The following is a 24,842-nucleotide window of genomic DNA, read 5'->3' as shown; positions in this document are numbered from 1 at the left end:
AGACTCGAGGTTGATGATAATTTACTCAATAAATTTGACAAAATTCATGAATGAAGATTGAAATTCTGTAACCGTATGTGATACTTGGTCTTTAAGTTGGTTTCTATTCTACTAACTAAACTCTTCAAATGCGCTCGGAAACTAATCGATCCTATTTTTTTTTTTTTTTTTTGTGTATAAAGTAGGTTTAAGGTATTATTGGTATAATGATGTATTTCTAGGCCATTAGGCTGAAATAAATAAATATAATAAAACTAATCGATCCTATCATTTGATTTTGCAATCCTCTAAATGTTAAGAATCTACAAGATAAATTCCATCATTTTTAGAATTGTATATGGAACCATAACTTTATAGCTCATAGATCTCGGTTTCTAATTAATGAAGACAATATAGACAATTTTGATTAATGAAAAAGGTACAAAAAATGCCATTTGGCGGTCAAAAATGATCATTAGACATATGCACATCAAATCGTTCCGTACCTACGTTTATCCGTTACACTGCGATGCGGCGCCCACGCGCCTCAATATTTCGTTTCTTTGCAGCTAACGTATCATGATTGCTTTAAAAAAAGTTTAAAATTTCTAAAATATTTCAAGTATAAAACAAAATCAAATTTTTCAAAATAATCAATTTTTTCAAAAATTTTAAAAATCTCAGAAATCTTTTTTAAAGTTCTAAAAAGATTGAATCTTTTTTTTTAATTTTAATTTTTTGTACGGGAAGTTGCAGCAATTTCCCTTCAGGCACGATGCCATACACCACTAGTTTTATTTATATTTGTTGTAAGTTTCGTCTTAGATATTTTTTTCTAAGAAAAGCAAACAATTTCCACAAAATGCAAGCTTTATCAAATTTCCATTTTGGCAAAAGGATGATTTATTAGATATTGCACTCTTCGTAGAATTAGATCATTACATTTGCAATGTGCATAATATCTGGATTTTCCAATAAGGAGATTATTGCATTTATACAGTTCAAAGAAATTAGATCATTTAATCCCCGTACTTGCAACTTGAGATTAAAAGTTTGTCAAATCAGGTGCATTGTAAAGAGCTTAACAGGTGTAAATTAGAAAAAGTGTTCCACCAATCTCACGACGATGGTACCAAAATATAAAAGCTTATAGAAATAGTAGTTGGTAAATCGGTAGAAAAAATGGTTCTTTTTGTCATTATCTCAAAACAAGAATTATTTACTGTTTTTTCAAATTAAGACAACTTGTTGATTATTAAGCTTTTGTTTTAAGATACAAAATATAATATGTATTCATATTATTATATTTGATAAAATATGGTAAACCGAGCATGATAACTCATTTTTAATACGCAATTTTTATATTTTTCGTATCAGTAATTCATATAACTCATGAAATTCATATAGACAATTGTGCAGGATTACTGAAAACATTTAAATAATGAAATTCCAAATGAATGGCAAATTGCATGTATATTGTATCGTCTTGTCCCAATGATTTAAAACATTTTGATCTACATGTTGAAAAAAAGTAATTTTTGGTGCTAAAATCGTAGTAAACTCAAAAAGTAATAAAATAGGAAAAATGGTGAAGAAATGCATTGAAATATGTGAAAGGACTAGGATAATAATTTTTTTAACTATTGATATTTTATTATGGATATTTTCCTTAAGTAATTATCTAATTGCATATAAAATATTACTTTTCAATCTTCACAAATGATTGCACATACATGCTCATACAGTTCACGGCTACCTGGCCTTTATAACAATAACGTGGGATACAAATTATAGTAGATAGATTAATATTAATATTGATTTATATATCTTGTTATAATGTATTGAACACACCTGTATTGTAAACACATGATATATAAGGATGATTTTCTGCAACAACTTTCTTCGTATTTTGAGAAAGTAAGGCAAGTTTATCTTGCTAAAATGTCTTGAACCGAAAGTGAAATATCGATTTTAACGACTTTTACAAATAAGATTATAATACAATCTTATTAACTCGAAAGGGCATTGTTTCGTGACCTGGTTAATACATAATTGTAAGGCAAATATCAATCATAAAATAATGAATTTACATTGTAGACTATTTTTTATTATAGATTTTGTTATGTATATTTATTGCAAATCTACCACATGCATTAAATTAAGTATTACATTCAGCAAACATAAATATTAATAAATTTCTAATTTGAATTACAAGAATCTCGACATGGAACATTAGACTAGAGATTCCCCAGAAAGCTCTCTCTATGATACCTTAACAGCAGGTTCTTTATATTACTCTCAAAGGCAATATTTAGATGTTCTATCCGAGTTAGATAGCAATAATATAAATAATTTATTATTAATTAACTTTCTTCCCCAAGAATATAATTATTATATTTAGCAAATGCATGAAAGCCTACATGCGATTATAGAAAAATATTTTACAAAATACATAATTATTAGCTTTTTATAATATGTGATATAATAGGGTAAATTATTTTTTGCTAATTATCTTAAAGCATTATCAGAACTCATTAGTTTGAATTTTCAACATTTACATGGAGCTTAAACATATTTCATCCTAAGGGTAACAAAGAATTAACAACAAAAATAATCCATTTAGATGCTTCTAAGTACCTTGGTAATAATTATCAGCAAAAATCTTTAATGCCTTGAAGTCGTCTTTTACATGATAACATATTATCGAGCACAATAAAACTGCACAGTTAGTGCCGAAAGATAATTTCGCAAAAACTCTGAAAAGATTTAGTCCTTTCATCTCAGACTCAAAGCAGGTGAAAAGATGGATTTTTTGCTCACTATAATCTTCAAAGAACCGGTTCGAGAATGCAATCATTACCACAAAAAAGTATTCAAAGAAGACCATTGTTGGCAGCTTAAAATATTTTCTATCAGTATTACCTTTGGTAATGTTAACTTATTATCTTTCACAGAGGTATTAGATTACAAACGAATTATCTCATACTTTATAATTGGTGTGCTCAAGATCTTAGGTAACTTATTATTTTCTCACAAGTATGTTTAGAAATAAATAAAAATAACTATATAATCCTAGCATTAAATTCATCCCTTTGCTTGGGTATATTCTTAGTTTGTGAAGTTTTCACGTATTAAATATCTTTATGGTTGTTTGGATTGTTATGATTTTGAGGTACTTATTCTTTTTTATTATTGACTTCGATTTTTAAAGTTTGTGTTTGTAATCATCAGAGAAAAGTATATTGGAGGAATATATTAAGAGTGGCTCAGAATTTGCCATTAACTTGCTTCAGCAAACAATTTTAGTTTTGCACATATTTATATATTCTAATAATAATCGTTACCGTTCCAGTATACATTGAATATTGATTTTTAGAATTATTGTATCTATTGATAGATACATGTAAGAACAATAGTAAATACTTTGAACCGTGTATGTAGTTTTTCTTCAAAATGTCTTAATTTTTATTAAATATTATTAATTTGGAATTAACACATCTAATATTGGATAATAAAAATACACCTGCTATAAAATAGTGCTCTTTGAGACCTTTTTACAAAGGCTTTGACCAGTGGGATATTTTTACACAATTTTGAGATATTAAGCCTATGTTACTTAATCCTTTATTAGAAAACCGCAGATTATATAACAGGTGTATATTATCTGAATAACTAATAGAAAACTACTATTGAAGGTTAGAAAAGAATTATTTTCCTTAGCTTAGATCAAGTGATTCACACAATACTGATTCTTGGCGAAAACTAATTTTACATCTTAATTAAAAGAATACATTTAATTTATATAATCAATAAAGTAATGTTATAATTTATCTATAGAATTGAAAATTAGCTATTTAGTCATTTTATCAATACATCTTTTGTACAGCCAATGTAAATGATCAAATTTGCTAAATGTAACTAAACTGGACAGGTGTAATTGTGAAAAATTAAAAAAAAAACAGAGTAATACAAAAAATATAAATAAAAGAGTAATACAATAAATAAATTTAGTACACATTGTTGTTTGCAACTTTCCAATATATAAAATATAAGCAAATGAAAAAAATTTAATGTTTATTACTCACTTTGAATTTAACAAAAAATATTATCGGATAAATATATTAATATATATTTAAATATATTCATTTTAATCTAAATTATACATTTTTTTAAATAACGCTATTCAGTCTATTCAAACATTTTAAAAAATCTACATTTTTCAGACAATTCAATATTATTGAAAAAGCAAAGCGTATATTAATAACCAATTGAAAACTGAACGTATTTTATTATTATATATAGTTACAGCTGTCCAATTTAGCAAATTTGGTAATTTACAACTATCAGTTGTACAAAAGGCTTTGTATTAGAATAATGGCATTAAAAAACAATTCATTAGTTGAATTTTCATTCGATAGATAAATTACAGCAATATTCTAATGATTATAATATAAAACTGAAATGTATTCTCTTAATTGACAAAGTTTTAAGCAAATTTAGATCTGACAAATGTTGACTTCGAATTGGTGATTTTCTGTTCTAAAGTAGTTTTCTATTAGGAAAACTGATTAAAAAGGTGATTATAATAACAAAGAGTGTCTAGATGTTTTCATAAATTAATATCATTTACTTATTGAAAATTTTTTAATAAATACTAAATATAATTACCAAAAAAAAACTTCATACTAACTAGTTGTACATATATCTTCTCATTATGTCTTGTTTATTTGTCTATTTATTGGCAATTAATATGAGTATAATTACACACGCCAATGGTCCTTGAATCGATTCTTGGTAATTACATAAAAAATATGAAAAGTTTAATAGAAATTGAATTGTTGACCAGAAATTGCATAAAGTTAGTAGAATTTAAAAATAGTTAATTTGAAATTAGAAATATAATTAGAATCGTTGAATTGGATTTGAATAAAATAAGAAGAAAACAAGAAAATGTTAGAATTGGAGAAGATCAGAATTAAGTTGAGGTGATTTTGAATAAAAAATTAGAAGCAAAGAAAAAAACAAGATTAGAATTTAAGAAGATCAGATTTCAAAGAAAAAAAAGAAGAAAGAAAAAATCAGTTTGAAAAACCTTAAGATAGAATGGAATATAAATTAACAGACGCAAGAGTGTCTGTCTAGTGTAGAATATATAAAGATGATATAGAATTTAAAGAAAAAATGAAAATGCTGTGGGTAGCTAAATGCTCTAAGTAAGCGAGGCCAATTAAATTTTAAAAAAATCATTATAATTAAATAATTTCCATTTTTTTAAATCTTAATCTTAAAATATTCAACTCGAAGTGTGGATATACTCGTTTACCAGTTTACAGTTTTATTTCAGTAGTATGAGCTCACATATTAATCGATAAAGCATAACAAGAGGTTACCATGACAACCTATGTTTTTGCTTTGGCAAAAACAAAAACGAATTAAAAATTTAGCACGCGAAATTATACTTTAAAATTACAAATGCAATTACACAGGTCAAAGACACTATTATAAGCACATCAGTAAAATTTAATGTATGGCTATTATTATTTGCAATCCAATATAAAAGAAGAGATTAAATATATACACGTATTTCGTTCATTACTGTTTATTACTATTGTAGTTTCGGGTTTCATTGAATTTTTATGGCATATAAAAATTATCAGATTCAAAGGAGCAAAGGCATAAACTAAGATGTACAATAAAAATAAAATAATTTTAGTATCGCATTAGTATGTAATCAATATCGCGAATGTTTTTATTAATCTATAAAATTCTCAGCCTATCCTTAATCTCTATGATATGTTATATCTATACCAAATATATACTTATCAGTTTGGAGATAAAATTATTCCTGGTATCAATTTCATATGGATTTGATCTACTTTTGAACTCAATTGAAAATTATTATTTAAAAATTATTTATTACCAAAAATTCTTGTTCACCGCCATGAAGAAAAATGAATTTATTTCCATGACATTTGAAGGTCTTGCTTTTTATTATTTTTGTGTAATTTGATAAATGTGCGATTGGCACATAATTTAAATACATAAGAAGTCTTGAGTACTATAATTTCGTTCTGGTATGTTCATAAGCGAATCGAACAAAGAATTTCTATTTGCGATATGCAGTAAATATGCACTTTCCAAAAGAATAAAATAATAAAGCAATATGTATTATTGTTATAAAGTATCATAAAGCATAAACATTTTGATTGGAGATAATATTGGACAAACAATGATGATTGACAATGCGAAGATTTATTTCTAATTTCAAAGTACATTGAATCTGCCGTAGGTCCAAATTCCATGAAAATTTTGATAATGCTGTTTACATAAACATAAATGCTTTGAAATTCATTTAATCAACACAATTTCAAAAAAATAATGAAAGTATTAATGAAACGACCAATTTACGTAAAATTTTTGGATTAGAAGCAAATCATAATAATAATCATATAATGATTGATTTTTTTTTATTTATTAATAGTAATTAAGATACAATTTAATCTTATAAGCTATTGTGGCACAAAGGAATCGAAAAAAAATGAAATAAATAAATAAAATAATAATAATAATGATAATAGTAATAATAATAAAAGAAAAAGAAAAAAAGAAAAAAAATAACTAGAGTTCACTCCAATGAGTGAAGCCTAGTGTTTCAATGATGATTGATATTATAAATTTCACAGAATGCAATAAATCTCATAGAACTCCAAATTATATGAAAACTTTAATAATCCTGTTTGTATTTAATTGCATTAATATTCATTTAAATAACGGTATCTAATTAACTCAAAATCAACATTATTTTTGAACAATCAATTTACGCACATTTTTTGAATGGGAATCATTAACCCTTCTCGTTCATCTGGGGTCTGCTGGACCCCAATGCCACTTTTGGCAACCATTTGTAATGAGATCGCATTTTTCAGGCTTTTAAATTTTTTTATCTTTAAACATTTATGCTGTCGCATTGTAGATAGTTCAAATTCGTGCACTTGGGGTCTGTTGGACCCCAACGCCAACTTTAACGACCATAAGATCGCATTTTTAGGGCTTTTAATTTTTTACCTTTAAAAAATTTATGCTGTCGAATTGCAGATATTTCAAATTCGTATACCGGGGGTCAGTTAGACCCCAACGCCATTTTTAGCGGACAAAAGATCGCTTTTTGAGGCTTTTAATTTTTTTTAACTTTAAAAATGTAAGGTGTCATATAGTAGATGGTTCAAATTTTATTTTCGTTTCGTTTTTTTTTAAATCGAGCGAATAGTCTGCTCTTGGCAAGCGTTGTTTGGGGTCTGCTGGACCCTATGTGTATGCCTTGGTACTAGGCAGAGATGTGTAAGGAGGGTTAATTATTTGTGTACTTCATTTGTTTCAGAGTCTATTAATTAATTTACAAGAAAACATAAAAAAGACAGAGAAATTCTTTAAAATACCTGGGGTAATATATAAATATATAAACAACTTTTTGAACAGTCGTCTATGTAGTTAATGAAAAGAAAACTGAATTATGTTTCTAAAAAATAAAGATTTATTCGAAAAAATAGAATTAAAATTTATACATAAACGACGTCCATTCTGACCAAAAGTTAAGTTCGTAAAAGAATCAATATAATATATTTAAATAGAAGTATGAAATTATGATTCAAACGAATTAATAACCCTTTAATACTATGTTTAATATAAATTTTTCTAAAAATATGACCTTACCTCAATTTTAGCGTACCAGCAATCCCAATCAATTCCTCAAGTATCTCATTCAAAATAACCGGTTGTATAGACACCACAGTTACCAATAAGAAACAATAACAATTTATCACACAAAATTATTAACAATTTCGACACTGTTTTCTCCACTCCTATCAGTTGCACAAGGCTTTTTATTTAAAATACCATAACAGCATATAAGTCAACTTACATGCACGTACAATTGAAACAAATCTGGTTTCACTGAACAAAAGTCGTACACGCGTTTTTTTTATGATACGATTTTGAAACAAACGGTTTTATAAACCTCACACATCGGTATACGAAGAGCGACTGACTCGGCTGGAACGATTTGACGTGGTCGGCCATGCGCTAGCAACAGCCACAGAATGAACGATTCGTATATGGCCGAGGTATCACAGAGATTCTAAACATTTTAGGTAGTGGTAATAGTTTTATGTTTTCACGACTATCACAACTTCCCAAACTGAGAGCTTGTGTTCTATCTTTCAAACAGAATTGCCATCGCAGACCAAAACGTAAACTAGTGGTGCATGGCATCGTGCCTTAAAGCAAATTGCAGGAATCTCACGTACCGAGAACTAAAATTCTTAAAAAAGCTTTAAATTTTTTTCAAAACTTTGAGATAATTACATTTTTTTGAATTTTTAAATTTTTGAAAAATTTTACTTATTTGAATATTTTTTTATATCACAAGATTTTTGCAAAGTTTGCACTTTAAAAATTTTTTTAAGAAATCGCGTTGCATAGGCGTTGTGTGAGCTAAAGTAGCTGAAGTCGTTGTTTAACGTGTAAGCATTGGTACGGAACCCAAAGAAATATACACAAAATTTGTACTTATTATCAAAATATCTGATAATATGATGAGCGTATGTCTAATGATCATTTTTACCGCCTAATTGCATTATATTTTTATTTATTTATTTATTTATTCATAAGCAAGCCGTAATCAATAATAATAGATATTATTTCAGGCTCTTGTCAAGCTTATTCATAGTTAATATTAAAAGGATAGTAATTTTATAATAGTCATAGTAGCCGCACGAATTTCGCTTCTGAAAAAAAGAGCTGTAAAAGCATTCGAACATTAAATTCAATGTTCATCATCAAATTCATCATATTAAAGTCTATTTGGCCACGAGTCAAGCTCAAAATTCTTGCAAAAGATTGAAAGTTTTACTCATTTAACCGTGAAAATTTAAATTAATAAAATAGCAATGAAAAAAACATGGTTGTACAGGCGATCAAATGGTCAGACTACAGGTAAGGGATAAGGATTATGCAAAAAAATAGTTATTGAAATCAAATTGAGAAAATTCAGTAATGTCATAAAAAGCTAATTCTTTAAAAAGTTTAATTAGGGAAGCATGGAATTTTTTGTTATTTTACTTTTTTATTGGATCTCTGCTTATCTCTTGCTTCTTGTCTTCACGGAAACCGCCGTTAAGCATTATTTCATAGGGGTAGAATCTAGAATGCTATAATTCTCTCTCTTAATTATACTTTCCTCCTAATTAGTCCTATTTGCTTTTCTTTGATATTATTATCTCATATCAATTCTGTAACAAAATTGTTCTCTATTCAAAAATGAATTAGTATTTTTGAATAGCACGGTTTTGTACTATAAGTATTAAAAATAATTCAAGACTTTTCGTTTTTATTGTGATTTCTGAAAATTTTGCTATTGTTGTGTATACATGATCGGGAAATTTGTGCACAATATAAAGCTCTTTTTTATTTTAAATATAAATTATAATCTGCCTTGCATTAAACATTATCAGTAACAAATATGTTTTTGTATTATTTTACTTTTTATATAAACCAATTTTGTCAGCGAATTTTCAAATTTGAAGTTTAGTTATTCAGAAAATGTGTTAATGAATAAATAGCGTCATTTGTCTACAAATGTTTTGTAGAAATAGAAGTTAGCTTCTCATGCAAATATGAAAAATATGCGTGACAATTAAATTTATCCTAAATAAATTTCAGAACTATTATAACCAATAAAATTTATACAAAAAAGTGAAATAAAACATTTAAGATCACATTTATTATATTCTCAATATACTATTTCTTGAATATGTTTCCGGCATATGCCTTACCAATCTATTGATAATTTGTAACATCAACAAAAACATAATTTTTGAAGAATTTATTTCTAATTTATTTGTTTTAGCTAGCTTTACCTATTCACTTACTAATTTTTTTTTATAACTTGTTTACTTTTATTAATTTATAATCTATCTTAACAGTAAATCTTTTAGTATCTTTGAGAATTAATGCAAATTATCGAATTGAAGGTCTAAAAAATTATATTATAGTAGTAATATTTTATTCCTAAAGTAGGCCGTCGTATAAATCCATTGATTTTTAATCAATATTGTATTTTTTATGAAACTTGTTAGCAGTTCTCAACTTATTGTTTTATATAAACAGATTGCAGAATGAAGTTAAACAAAAAAATAATAATATTTACAATTTAGAGCCCAACGAGTAGAAAGTGTCTAAAATTTTCTATCCTATTACTAAAATAGAACTAGCACTAATAATCTGTATATATAAGTATATAACGATGCAACACATTTTTTATTATATTTATATTATTATTAGCAAAAGCAAACAAAGTGTATATAAAAAATAAAATTAAAATAATTAATTCAGTCAAATAATAAAATAAAAAAATAAGATTGATTTATGAAGGATTTTTAATGAAATCGATAAGAAATGAAATTTTGTTAAATCTTAAGTACTTTGAAGTTAAACTGTTAGACAATAACTTTATAAAAATTTATATGAAATTTCAAATATTTTCTTTTCGATTGATAATATTGATTATTGATGGATTGTTTATAACATTAGATTGGAAAATGAAGAGCTTCGGCAATTTGTTTCAAGGAGCACTAGTCAATATACCATTATTAAAATTACTGGTTTATAAATTTATCATTTTCATAACCGTAGTTTAAGATACCATGAGCGCGAAGGCAATCAGTCGCAGAAGCTGGACGCCCGTTTCTCGTACAGCACGGCACTCTGTCAAATCTCTGTTCACCGTTCCCTTCTCGCGCGAGAACACGCCGATATATACTCGAAATATTAAATACAACCGGGTTGCAACTTCCAACTCGCGATAACCACGCTCTTATTATAAATGAATGCGTGAGAAAAATAATTAGTGAAATTGAATATCAATATCCTTATCAAAATAATGTTGATATTTATTATTGAATAACAAAACCGGTAGTTTTGATTGAATCACTTATATTCACATATGTCAATAAATAAACCAATATTTTTTTTAATTTACATACTATCAATTTGTTTAGTTATATTTAACAAGCGTTCGAAACTATAATTTTAGTGTTATAAAGCAAAGAAAAAAAAAAATTAGTGTTTAAAAGCCTATGAAGTTCTATTATAATTGATATAGAACAATATAGGTGACAAAGAACTGTGCAAGAGCAGTTATTACAGATTAATTTCAAAATATGAGTTGCTAAAATTAAATGTCTTATTTTCTGTCACATGTTGGAATTCAATCAATAAGAATACAATAAGCCACTCATAAAATAACACATAACTTAAATTTGATTTTGAATTATTAACTAATTTTATTTTATTTTAAAGGAATATTTGATTCAACTTTTTGGCGGTTCAATAATTACTCATCATCGCTTGTCAGTAACTACACTTTTTTACCTATACCTAAAGAGATCGAATTAAAGACTTATTGTTAGACATAGGGTCCGTCAGATAACTTTTTTTTTTTTTTTTAAATTCTATATATAAACTACTGAATATTTTCTCAATCTGAATTTTTCCTATTTGAAAGTGCAATCCTTGGTTAATAATCGAAAATAATTTCATTGAAATGGCTGTCTCACTTTTAAATGGCTGTCAAAAAATTCTAAATTGCTACGAATAAAAAAAAGTTATATGGCGGACCCTTTATTAATATTGAATCTGCTATACTAAAATAATCACTAAGTGTTTTTGATAATAAGTCTGGTATACTTAACTTAACACTAAAATCTAATTTATTGCTTATTACATAATAGTTTTCAATAGTCGCTATTATTAGTAGCTTCGAATAGGAAAAAATATTTCGGGTAGTACAAACTTTATTATAATAACAATAATAAATTTATTGCCTGAAAGGCAGGTCCATGGTATGAAAGCACCAAAAATCAATGATTTCCTTTCCCCTCCCTTGTTTATTATTCCCATTGCCATTAATTAATGATCATTAATCAATTTTTATGCATTTCTTTTCAAACTTCTGCTTCCTTGCTTCCTGGTCTAGTGCTTCGGCTTTCAGTTCTCTATATTTTCTCCTCTCGCCTAAGTTATCAATCATCTGCATTCTTCTTCTTCCCAGTCCTTTTAGTTTTTCTATTTTACCCTCGACAAAGCCCTGTAGAAGGCACTTCTTTTGCAGAATGAGTCTAATCATGTTTCCTTACCTTTTAATGATTGTACTAAGTAGAGTTCTTTTTCGCCTACCCTTCTCAATACTTCTTCATTTGTTATCTTAACTGTTCAATTTTGTCATAAACCTAATATATTACCTAATCTATCAAAATTTATCATAATGATCAATACATACAGAACAGCATTGTGTATATCTATATACATTTAATTAATTAAATATTAATTAAAATAAATTATAGTCTTTCTCAAATTGCTAACAATGAGACTAATGCTACTCTTTGAATGATTTCACATTAAAAATAGTATTTTTTTTGAAAAGAAGTATTAGTTGAAAAAACTTTATAATAAAAATTAAATAAAAATGTAAAAATATTATTTGGAAGCGCCGGGTATCGATCCCGGTACCTCTCACATGCTAAGCGAGCGCTCTACCACTTGAGCTACGCCCCCTGGTACTACTCTATGTTACAAGCGCACATATACGTCGAACAACGGGTTATAAAATAAGGTTATGCAGCGCTAAAATTAAAAATACATATTAAACGTTATAATTAAAAAAATATTATAACAAAATAAATGAATGACATACATGCGTATTTGTAAAAGCTAAAATATAGTTTTTATCTGTATTTGAATAATAATTTTATGTAAAAATAAGAAAAAAATGTTCGCAGTCGGTAGGATTCGAACCTACGCTCCCAGAGGGAATCTGATTTCTAGTCAGACGCCTTAACCGCTCGGCCACGACTGCTTGCGAACGTTCTTGCTCAATTTGTCGTTATATACTTATGCAATGATACGTTTTTTTTTCAATTTAATTCTGGCAATATAAAAACATTTGTAATTTTGCATATTTTAATGTTATAGTAATGAAAATTTAGTTATGATAAACAATATGAATAAAAAATTTTAATTTACTTTAGCGTTTTTAACTTTCTGTGGAAAAGTTTATATTTTTAATCTATTAGATTTTAATCTGCAAAATCTCTTCATATAATTATAGTAAGTTCACCTCGAAATTCGAAATATCAAGCTATGTCTGTAAATACTTGTATATTGACACCCTAAAGTTGTCTCAAAACCTACATATAGTATTAACACCCTATCATATGTAGGTTTTGAGACAACTTTAGGGTGCCAATATACAAGTATTTACAGACTTACAGCTGGGTATCTCGAATTCTGAGATTCTTACTAATTCTTGAGATTAATTTAAGCTCATTTAAGCTTAAATGACTGGACTAGTAAAAAGATTTGCATAAAATAATTTACGTTTTCTAACAATATCTACTGAATTTTAACATCATTCTTAACCGAATAAATTAGTTCGTGGGTAGATACATTTCTGTGTAATTCTTTTTCGTATAAAATCTTTTGTATTTTGATGTGAAGTAGTTAATGCTAAAACTAGAGTAATTATTTATTGCAACTGTAATAATATAAATATTTATTTGTGTTATAGTTAATAATTAATCAAATCTGCAAAAATTGTATCGAGATGAAATGTAACTTCATATCACTATGCTCGCGAAAAATGCTAACTACCCATAACGAAAACGGTTTCAGTGTTTTAAATTTGCATGCATTAATAAATAAAACTAATTTTATATAGATATTTTCTATATTTTAGCAAATCTCATTACAAAATTCAAAATATAATAATATATATTTAATACAAAAATATATTGCAAATTAGATAAGAATATTTAGCAATATTAAAATTTAGCTTTATTTGGTCCTTAATCTTTAGCTAACCAAATGTCGGAAGTGCAATCTCCCCCAGGATACCTACAATATATAACAAAAATGTTAAATAAAGTTATTTCTTCATATAATTAAATTTCCAAAAAATCTAGATATTAATATCTGACCTCATTTCATGCGCCAAAACCGGACCGTTAGGTTCTTTTCCAAAATCAACCAAGAAGTTTTCATCCAATTTCATGCCACCTCCTTCCAAACAATCTATTTTCACCATGGTGCCACCATTCTTAACCATTTCAGGATAAAATTGTTTATCCCAAATCGAGTATAAACTTGTACTGACATACAATCTTTTGCCATCTAAAGAAAGTTGGAGCATTTGTGGTCCTCCGAATAGGCGCCGGCCTTTTACTATCGTAGGCTCAGGCTGTTCCTTTAATAAAATAAGTTAAAAATTAATTTTCATCTTTAATTCATATTTAAATTGAAACATTTTTTTCGATTTATTGTTCATAGCAAACTATACATACAGTACATTCAGATACTTTACAGAAATTGAAACATTTGATCTTACTATTGTTTCTGTTTGAATGGTTTACATTAAAAATTGGAACAAATTTAAATATGGAAATATGAATATTTTATTACTCATAATCATATTGAAAAAATGAAATGAAAAAATGAAATGAAAAAATGAAAAATAAAAAATAAAAACTCACAGGAAATTCTTCATCATCAATAAGCTTAACACCTGATCCTTTAACAATAACTCCTCCAAGCTGAACTTTGCCAGTTAATTTCGGATTTCTTGTGTCTGTAATATCATATTGGCGGACATCTCCTTGGAGCCAGTTGTTAATGTATAGATATTTATCATCGAGTGAAATTAAAATATCTGATATGATACCTGAAAGAAGTGTAATATTTTATGATTTTATTTATATTTTATAATTCCTATTAATCTCTTAAATTTAGTAATTTAATTAATTTTGTACCACGTTTTCATCTACATGTCCACAATCAACTCATACTACTTTGAATTTCTACATAAATCATTGATGTTCACAAAAAATTAAAAAATACATCAAACTTGTCTTGTAAGTATTGGTTTACAATTTGCAGTACAAAAATTAAAAGAAAATTTATATTATAAGGTGATTTGCCAAATAATTTAAGTTCGAAATTAGTGTATTGTAAACTCGAGTTTAAAGATCAAGAAAAATTCTCTAAGGCACTTTAGGAATAATAAATTCACGTACCAGTTATAACGGGAGCAACCCATCCCTCAACTTTTTTAGGTGGTATGCTAATCACTTTCTCAGTACCCCATGTATTGTCAGACTTTCTAAAGAATCTATACACATTTGAGTAAATGGCGCATCCTACAAATCCTTCATCAGCTTTAGGATTATGTAGAAATCTCACTTCTAATGGTGCTGTTCCTTCTGTGCCAAGATTAATTACTTGTTTTAGTTTTCTTTCTGACCATGAATATATATTTAAACTGGTTCCGTACACCATAGGGTTTCCAGGATCTTCTTTTCTAAATCCCCTAAAAGATAAATGTTTTCGAATTCTATATTAAAACTTGTTGTAAATGAATGATTGATGCCACATTTTTTTAGCAATATGTTGGGATGGAATTTGAACATTTACTCTTTGATGACGAATGTTTTTGCAAATATGAAGCAAACTCCACACTATTTACACATTTGGCTCTATAACTTTTGTTGCTAATTTTTATTTTTATAGTTGCAGATCAGTAACATTAAAAATAATTTTCAATAACAATATATTATTCATATTGATAGACTTATAGCTAAATACAGCGGTCTAAAAATGCTCAAAGCTTGAGAAGAAGCATAACTTTGTAAGTCAAAACAAATGATTTAGCATTGGTCTGGTAGTTTTGGTAAAATCAGTCTTGGCAAATGTTTACAAATTCAAAATGAATTTATTACCTTTTGAACACTTTTGGAGTACCCCATTCAGTAGAAACCATTGTATCCCAATAAGGTTGATACCAAAAATCATATCCAAACGACGCTTTTTTCTCGCCTTTAGTCCAAGTTCCTGCATAATAATTGAAAAATTAGTTTTAACCAGCTTTCAAAAGAGATATAATTGAAACTACCTTTAACATCAAACGTTTTGCCATCTAACAAAAAGAAATCTCCTTTATTTCCGTCATTTCTGTCTCCTAATGTAGAAATCATAACTTCTCCAGAAGCAAGGCAATGAGTCGTATGAGGTGTACTAACATCATGTTTAAGCATTGATTTTCCTTCTACAACCTAGGGTACATAAAACTTTTATAATTGATTTGTGCAAAGCAAATTCTGCTAAATTTGTAAAGTTCTTACTTTAACGATTTCAGGCTTTCTTGGATTTTTACCCGTATCAACAATATAGATATTATTGGAATGTAAACATGGCAAAATGAGTTTGTCTCGAACACCATTTTTCAAGGATCCGGTATGGCAACTAGAACATATGTTCCATCCACTGTGGTGCAACTCATCATCTTTGTTATTTGTGAAAGTGCGGTGTATTACCTATAGGAGACATAAATTAATATAAATTATTAACTTCGTGTATTTTTAATATAAATTACTTTTAATTAACTTAATAGAAATTATTAAGTTCTTTTATTGGCAATTGTCAATATTCGTTTTATAGCGCAAATATTGAAGTTTGCATAATTTTTTATTAGGTTGATTAGTTGCCTATTGAGCCTCTTTATTTATCAACTTCACTGAACATTTATATGGCTCAAAAGTAATGAAGCTTTTTCAATGAAATCTTTAATTAATTATCATCACACATGTATGTAAATAAAACTCTTTACAGCTGCATATAGAGGTCGTGACTTCACGGCTCATATTTACTTTAAAATCATATCAAGTCCTTTCTAATTCTACCCATATATGCAGATCTAATTCACTTAAAAAATCATATCAGTCCGTTCTAATTCTACCCATATTATTGTTCGGCTCGAGCAACTAAATTAGCGAATCAAGCTTAATTTGAAATTCTTAAATTAGCTCTTTGCTCAAAATTCTAAATTATTTTCTGATAATAAAATACTAATGTATAAGATCATTGCACGAAGAAGAGAACACTACTGACGAGCAAATTTATTATTAGTCTCGGCTTGCGGAAAAGACTGATAAATTGTTATGCCTGGAGCATAGCTCTGTACGGATCAGAGACATGAACTCTAAGAAAAGCCGACAAGAACTATATGTAGTGTTTTGAAATGTGGTGCTGGAGGTGAATGGAGAAAATAAAGTGGACTGACAAGATAACAAATGACGAAGTCCTAAGAAGAGTGGGCGAAGAAAGGACTCTACTGAGCACGATCCTGAAAAAAAAGGAAACTGGATCGGACCCATTCTGTAAAAAGAGTGCCTCCTTCACGACGTCATTAAAGGCAAAATAGAAGGACTGAAAGAAATAGGAAGAAGAAGAATGTAGGCGATTGATGGCTTACGCGAGAAGAGGAAATACAGAGAACTGAAAGCCAAATCACAGGATCAGGAAGAAAAATTCATAGAAACGAATATAAAGTCATTATTGGTCATCAATTGCTAATAATAAAACGGTAATGAGAATAAAAAATAAGGGAGGGGAAGAAAATCATTGATTTTGTGGTGCTCTCATATCATTGACTTGCGTTCGGTCAGACTACTATTTATTATTATTATATAAGACCATAATTAAACCAATATGGAATAGTTTATAGCACTCAACTCTGAGGGTATTGTAGTAATATAAACGTTGGTTGGCCTTATCCAGCATGCAATTTAAATAATTAAGAATTCTTTGTAGGAGTTGTATCATAAAGGTTCATTAAGATTTTTTGTAATAAAATCATACACGACGACTTTAATATTATATATAACCGCAGCCGACGTCAGTAAGGATACCAGTATTAACTAATACCCAATAACAATATGGTTAATAATTAATACCCATTGGTTAACCTAAATACTAAATGATTAAACGGATGCATAATTTGATTATTATCAAAAGTCGCTCGATTCTGAAAATCTTTAGTAAGAAGAGTGGTATATGCTTATAGCAAAACCAAAGTTCTATATAAATTACTAACACAAATTTTATTAAAAATGTACATGTATTATATTAAAATGTGTGCAAAACTTCATAGATTTCTAATCCATTCTAAAATTAATATAGACAATTTGGGAATACTTGGAAACATTCATCGCTGTTGAAAAATAAAAAAACAACTATTTTTTAAAAATTATATTTTCTTCAATAATACATCGATAAACGTATTTCTTTTAACATTTTGTATATAAAGAATTAATGCAAACAATTGTTGAATAACAAAAAAATTAAAGCTAATAAAACAAAAAAAAAGTTTAACATTTATGTTTTCCTGCGCAAAGTCCATGTAGCCCCTTCTTGCAACGGCAGCAGATAAGGTTAGAACGTTTTATTCCATATTTTCTACTACTGCAGACCGCACACTGGCGTAAATTGCGTCCAGGCAGTTTTTCTAACCCAAAGCTTGGCATCGGAGTTGATTCTTCAATTTCCATATTTCTGAAGGTCATCCATTCTTCCTCGATTTGTCCAATAATAGCGGATGTGAATTTGAGCCGAGGCATTGTTTTTTCTGTGGTGTTAGATTTGTATAAGATATAGCCATTCAACACCATTCTTCCAAAAATGTTGAAAACCACCTTCTTCCATAATTTGCAAGTTCTTCGCTCATCTAAGTTCGCATATAACATTTTGTCAGATTCATCTCCTTCGTTTACCTTTCTCATATATATTTTGTAGTCGTGAATCATACTCGGTGTTTCTTTTGTATATTCGAAATTGCCTTTCTTTTCTATTATTCTAACACTGTTAGAATTTGCATTGGAGGAAATCAAAATAGCTGGACGGGGCTTTGTTTTTTTATCTTTGAATGAACACATCAAGATATTTTGATTAGCAAAATATTTTGGCACACCTGCCTCAGCTTTTTTAGCTTCTGCGAGAATTTCCTTCATGTTTGGATGGATTGTCCCCGTGAGGTAGGTTTTTCTTTTTAAAAGTGATTTAGCTAAATGTAAACTTGTGTAAAAGTTATCCGTAAATAAATGATAACCCTTGTCTAGATAATTTTCCAATAAATGTTCAACTACTAAAAATCCAAGTCCGTTTTTTTTAACCAAATTCCTGTCTTCTTCATTATTGGCGCCTTTATAACAATAAAATCCCAGGCAGTATTTTGTAATTGAGTCGCATAGCATCCAGAAATTCATTCCCAATTTGTGGTGTAATTTATTAGGAAGATACTGCTTTATTGATGAATGGCAGTGTGTACCAATTAATGATTCATCAATATATAATTGTTTATATGGTACGTAATGCTTGTGAAAAACTGTATTTGCGTGTTTTACAAGCATTTCAAATCTTGCACAAGGATCATAATCCGGATGTCCTGGCGCAACTAGTAATTGATTGTCTACCAAATGGAAAAATTTGAGCAACAACAGAAATCTGTCCCTGGCAAACATTTTTCCAAACCATGGTATTACTCTGGAATTCTGTCTCCAATAACAGTACATAGTTGGTTTTTTCGTTATTCCCATTTCTAGCAAAACTGCTATAAAAGCTCTTATTTCTTGAACATTAGTTTCCGTCCACTTCTTGATTCGTGAATTATCCGAAAGATCGTGCGATTGTATGAACTGCGAAGCATATCTATTGGTTTCTATAACAATGCTTTCGAGAAGTGATGGTGTGAAAAATAAATTAAAGTAATCAATGGGACTGGCATTTGATGGAGGAGCGCGCCTTGGCCCAGGTGTTTCCGAAAAGTCATCTGTCGCCTTCGAAAATGTTTTTGTTGGTGCAATGGGTGTAAATGTTGAATCTTCAGTTTCTGAAGAAGAAGACAATTCACTATCCCTTCTCAATCTTTTTCTTTTTTGATCTATTGCACTTTCGTCATCACTACTTGCATCCATATTAATAGATAAGAAGGTGCTTACATCAACTGTATCCAATAATTCATCCTCCGATGTGTAATTTGAACTCAATTCAGTATCCGAAATATTATCATCACTCGACATGGTGACGTATTTTAATGCGTACAAAAATTATAAAAAAAATATTTTCAAAGATAAAACTGATTTATAGTATTTTTTATTGAGAAAGTATACTTTTAATTAAAAAAAACGCATGAGCGCAAACGACCTCCCATGCAGACTGACTAACTCGAACTGAAGTGACAGCGCGACAGCGCTGCGTAGTTTAGGAGTAAAATATAAAAGCGCGACAGCGCCGCGTAGCGGTCAAACGGTTTATAACTGTGGTCAAATATTAGCTGTATGGGAAACATAAATATGAGAACAGCGATGTTCTGTTATATTTTTCATAATTAAAGCCTTTTATTTATGGTTATGAAGAGACTGTTTATTTGCTTATTGAAAGTATTAAACATAATTAAGTGCTGTTATGTTACAAATAAAAACGCTTAAGCGTTATGAATAAATTTATTCATGTTCTCACATCATCGCTGTCGTCAATGCGATAATCAGATGATATGTTATTAAATGTATAGCCAGTAGCAAAGAATATTTAGTAATTTAAATTTAAAGCTGTTGAGAAAATTTTAAGTCAGAAAGTATCTTCTTCAAGGCCCATTAAAATATGATAATAATTTGACACTTGCTAACAATTCGGCCAGCATGAAGTTGCCGCCGAAAGAGAAGTTGGCAGACGTGAGGGCGCTGCTTTTGGCATTCAAATTAATGGCGCAAAATTTGAAATGAAAATTAATGAACTTTAGTAATCGGGTATTTGAAACTAAATTTGGTATTACAATCGTATTATGATTTGTAATAATACAATAATAACAAAAATATACTAGATAATATTATATTATAATAGATATACAATCAAATCGAAATATAAATCAACAAATATACACTTTAATACATATACGAGTCCTTTCATATGTTGGCATCAATATTATTATTTGCCGGTGTAATTTGACAGTTGACAATGTTGTTGACAATCCGTGGGTCCATAACCTCAAATAACATATAAAATGGTTCCAAATTCTTGATTCATTTTAAACTATTTCAAAGCCGCTAATTCCGTATTTACTGATATAATAAAACAATACAAATATGGACAGCAAAGGCCGAAGTGTAATTGTATGTGACAATGGCACCGGATTTGTTAAATGCGGTTATGCCGGGGGTAATTTTCCAGCTTACATTTTCCCTTCTTTAATTGGACGACCTATTATAAGGGCTGACAGTAAAATTGGCGATATCGAAATCAAAGATTTAATGATAGGTGATGAAGCTTCTGCACAGAGATCTTGTTTAGAAGTAAGCTACCCCATGGAAAACGGGGTAGTCCGAAATTGGGATGATATGTGTCATGTTTGGGACTACACTTTTGGCAAACAGAAGATGAATTTAGATCCGAGTAATACAAAAATTTTGTTAACAGAACCACCAATGAATCCATTGAAAAATCGTGAGAAAATGATTGAAGTAATGTTTGAGAAATATGGTTTTGATTCAGCATACATTGCAATACAAGCAGTTTTAACACTTTATGCACAAGGACTGCTTAGTGGAGTGGTAGTCGATTCAGGTGATGGTGTAACTCATATATGTCCAGTATACGAAGAATTTGCTTTGCCGCACTTAACAAGAAGATTAGACATAGCAGGACGTGATATTACTAGGTATTTAATAAAATTATTACTTTTACGAGGATATGCATTTAACCATTCAGCAGACTTTGAAACCATAAGAATGGTAAAAGAAAAACTTTGTTATATTGGTTATGATATAGAGCAAGAACAAAAACTTGCTTTAGAAACCACAGTGCTTGTCGAACCCTATGTTTTGCCAGATGGAAGAATTATTAAAGTAGGAGGTGAAAGATTTGAAGCACCTGAAGCTTTATTTCAACCTCATTTAATAAATATTGAAGGCCAAGGAATAGCTGAACTGGTTTTCAATACAATACAATCAGCTGAAATAGATATGAGAACTGAATTATACAAGCATATAGTCTTATCGGGGGGTTCTACAATGTTTCCAGGTTTACCAAGTCGCTTGGAAAGGGAGATCAAACAATTATACTTAGAAAGAGTATTAAAGAATGATATTGATAAGTTAGCCAAATTTAAAATTCGTATTGAAGATCCACCAAGACGAAAGGATATGGTGTTTATAGGAGGTGCAGTTTTAGCAGAAGTGATGAAAGACCGAGATAGTTTTTGGATGTCTCGACAAGAGTATAATGATCAAGGTTTAAGAGTATTGAGCAAACTAGGAGCCAGAACAGCATAGAACGTGTAGAGGAAAGTAACAGGTTGTATTAATGTTATTTATTATTTTATTTAAATAAAAAATTTAAAGATTTAGTATCGTAACGGTACTTGTGTGATTTGTATTTTGATATTTGTATTTTTAAGTGATATTGACGTATTCATAATATGAAGATGAAATATTTATATAATAAGTGAACTATATAACTTCAATCTTCATTAATAATATATAGCAATCTTAGTTTATAAATTAAAAATATTTATCGATTATTTAAATTATGATTTTTTGGAATGAAAGTTTTTATATTTTTAAGGTAATTAACTTATTTATGCCAGGAGATGATCTCATTATTATATTTTATACTGTTATTAATTCGTATTAATAGAATTAGGTAAACCTTTTATAGTTTTCGAATATAGAGCAAAGCATTAAAAAAATATGTAGGATATTGACTCATAAGATACACATAATATTCTCACTAGTGGAAAAATATTTATTAATATATATATATATATATATATATATATATATATATACATTGTATAGTTCTGAATTTGATGTTGATATATTTTATTTGAGTTTAAAAATTGGGCAATATATCTATAAAATATAGTATGAGAGTTTTTAGAAATTTATAAATTCATATATATATATATATATATATATATATATATATAATGGTTTTTCGAATAATGAAAGATATATAATAAAATTCGTTCAGGCATCCCCAACATCAAAAACAATTTAGTGAATGTAATGTGTCTATTAAATTTGCAAATATTTCGAGTCTTAAACTAGACTAAATTATTAAATTATCAATGGGTTTGTTTTCTCTCATCTAGAGTAATATATAAAGGATTTTATTTAAATATGATCATAAATTGCACAAACATTTCATTATTTAAAACTGAGAGAATGTTTAGACAATCCAAAGTCTCGAAAGATTTGGAAATTTAATATTTTTGTTAAATAGTGCAATGTGTTCATATTTCCAAAAATAATACTATATATATATATATATATATATATATATATATACAAACACATGTATCCAAATAATTGCATGCAGAAATAGTTATCAATATCTAATCAACCAAAAATTTGTTAGGCAAATAATAGATTTATTATCTGCTTACTTCATATAAACAGCAAATTTTAAACTTCTGTTTTCACATTTTTAATAAATATATTTACAAATAAAATGATATGGTTTTTAATTAAATTTTTATCAGCTGCTGCTAAATATACGTGCGCACACACTCAAACACACACACACACACACACATATATATATATATATATATATATATATATAAATTTTTGGTTCAAAATACCTGTTGATAAGTTTGGCTCTCTGGGTCCACATCTATAGTAGCCAAATAGTCACCTTGTTCATGATCTTTATTTGGTTGAACACAAACTACATATAATAATTTTTCCTTGGGCCCTTTCATAGCCTCTAAGGGTGAGGCGTATCCCGGTCCATTTGTGCAACATTCTTTAAAAGAATCAAACTATTTTACAAAATATCATATAAATCAGCTCAAGCAATAACAAACATTTTTAAACAAATATTTCATTTTATATTTATTTTTTCACATACCTCCTGCCATGGCTGAAGTTTATTGGTAACTGAATGATTGGATTCAATCTGCGGCAAATACTGATTTTATTGTTTGATGTGATATATACATAGCACGTTTCATATACAAAACTGAGAATCATCTGTTCAAGGTTATCTCTGTGTACATTCTGGAGTGTAAAGATCAAAACATGACTGTGTACAGTTAAAAAATGATAAAAAATTTGAAAACAAATTATGGTTTCAAAAGGATACAAAAAAATGATTAGTATTCCAGAAATTATAATAATCGCATAGAGATAGGACAACCAGGATGAGTTGTCATTTGTAAAATGCCAGTCAGCACTACAGTTCAAGTTTTAATTGCTGTTAAAAAGATATAGTTAATGGGCGCATTTTTAAATCACATTCCACGTGATTGTTCAGATAAAAAATGCAAAGAAACAACAATAGATTTATTAATTTATATTTGATTTGATTTATTTTTAACTTCCCGTAGGGTAAGTTACAGTATTGGACCAAAAATCTAAAATACAAATTTTTGCATATCTTCACGTTTCAGAGACTTCTGAACATTTTGGTATACCTCAGAAAAAATGGATATGTGTTTGTATGTGTAGATACAATTTTTCGTCGACGTTTTCGGGAGTACCGCTCAACCGATTTGAGTGATTGAAAAAGCAATCGATTTCTACTAATGGAGATTAGTGCTGCTTAGGTTTTGGGAAAGGTGGGTCCAGCCGTTTTCGAGATTCTAAGCAAATAGTGCAGAAAATGGAAACTCGGTTTTCACGAGATCCGAGCATCCGATTGGAATGATTCAAAAACATTCAATTCGTAATGATGAGGAAAAGTGGTGATTAGTTTTTGGCAAGGACAGGTCTAGCCGTTTCAAAGATATAGAGCTAAATGTGTAAAAAATGTCGAAGAAGAGAGAACGAACCATCCGGTTTGAATGATTCAAAAAACTTTTTGCTTGTGTTGACGAAACGATCAATTTTGGAAAAAATAAAAAAAAATATTTCAAAATCTCAATTTTTTTAATTTACAATTTTTTTAATAACGAAAATAATTTGGATTTTAATTTTAATTTCTAT

The 24,842-nt window shown here is 28.5% G+C and overlaps 2 protein-coding genes and 2 non-coding genes across 4 annotated transcripts; 1 reads left to right on the top strand and 3 right to left on the bottom strand.

Annotated features, from left to right (window-relative positions):
* Window positions 1-12,515: 12,515 nt before the first annotated feature.
* Window positions 12,516-12,588, bottom strand: Trnaa-agc. The gene has a single exon. It is a non-coding gene; the product is annotated as a tRNA-Ala (tRNA).
* A 219-nt stretch (window positions 12,589-12,807) lies between these two features.
* Window positions 12,808-12,889, bottom strand: Trnas-aga. Its single transcript has one exon. It is a non-coding gene; the product is annotated as a tRNA-Ser (tRNA).
* A 982-nt stretch (window positions 12,890-13,871) lies between these two features.
* LOC113387694 (methanethiol oxidase) lies at window positions 13,872-23,882 on the bottom strand. Its single transcript, XM_026625056.1, has 9 exons — window positions 23,767-23,882; window positions 23,498-23,661; window positions 16,206-16,397; window positions 15,977-16,136; window positions 15,804-15,915; window positions 15,102-15,394; window positions 14,562-14,749; window positions 14,010-14,275; window positions 13,872-13,926 (listed from the first exon to the last, which is right to left on the bottom strand). The coding sequence occupies exons 1-9, from the start codon at window positions 23,774-23,776 to the stop codon at window positions 13,878-13,880; spliced, it is 1,434 nt and encodes a 477-aa protein (XP_026480841.1). The 5' UTR covers window positions 23,777-23,882; the 3' UTR covers window positions 13,872-13,877.
* On the top strand, window positions 20,963-22,184 carry LOC113387695 (actin-related protein 2-like). Its single transcript, XM_026625057.1, has one exon. The coding sequence runs from the start codon at window positions 21,000-21,002 to the stop codon at window positions 22,182-22,184; it is 1,185 nt and encodes a 394-aa protein (XP_026480842.1). The 5' UTR covers window positions 20,963-20,999.
* Window positions 23,883-24,842: the final 960 nt, after the last annotated feature.

The sequence above is a fragment of the Ctenocephalides felis genome, unplaced genomic scaffold (genome assembly GCF_003426905.1).
Source record: "Ctenocephalides felis isolate EL2017-DRISC unplaced genomic scaffold, ASM342690v1 CF-g0.4_SCAFFOLD_03572, whole genome shotgun sequence".
NCBI classification, from domain to species: Eukaryota; Metazoa; Arthropoda; class Insecta; order Siphonaptera; family Pulicidae; genus Ctenocephalides; species Ctenocephalides felis.
The sequence above is the reverse complement of the archived record's forward strand: the minus strand, read 5'-3'. Positions and strand labels throughout refer to the sequence as shown.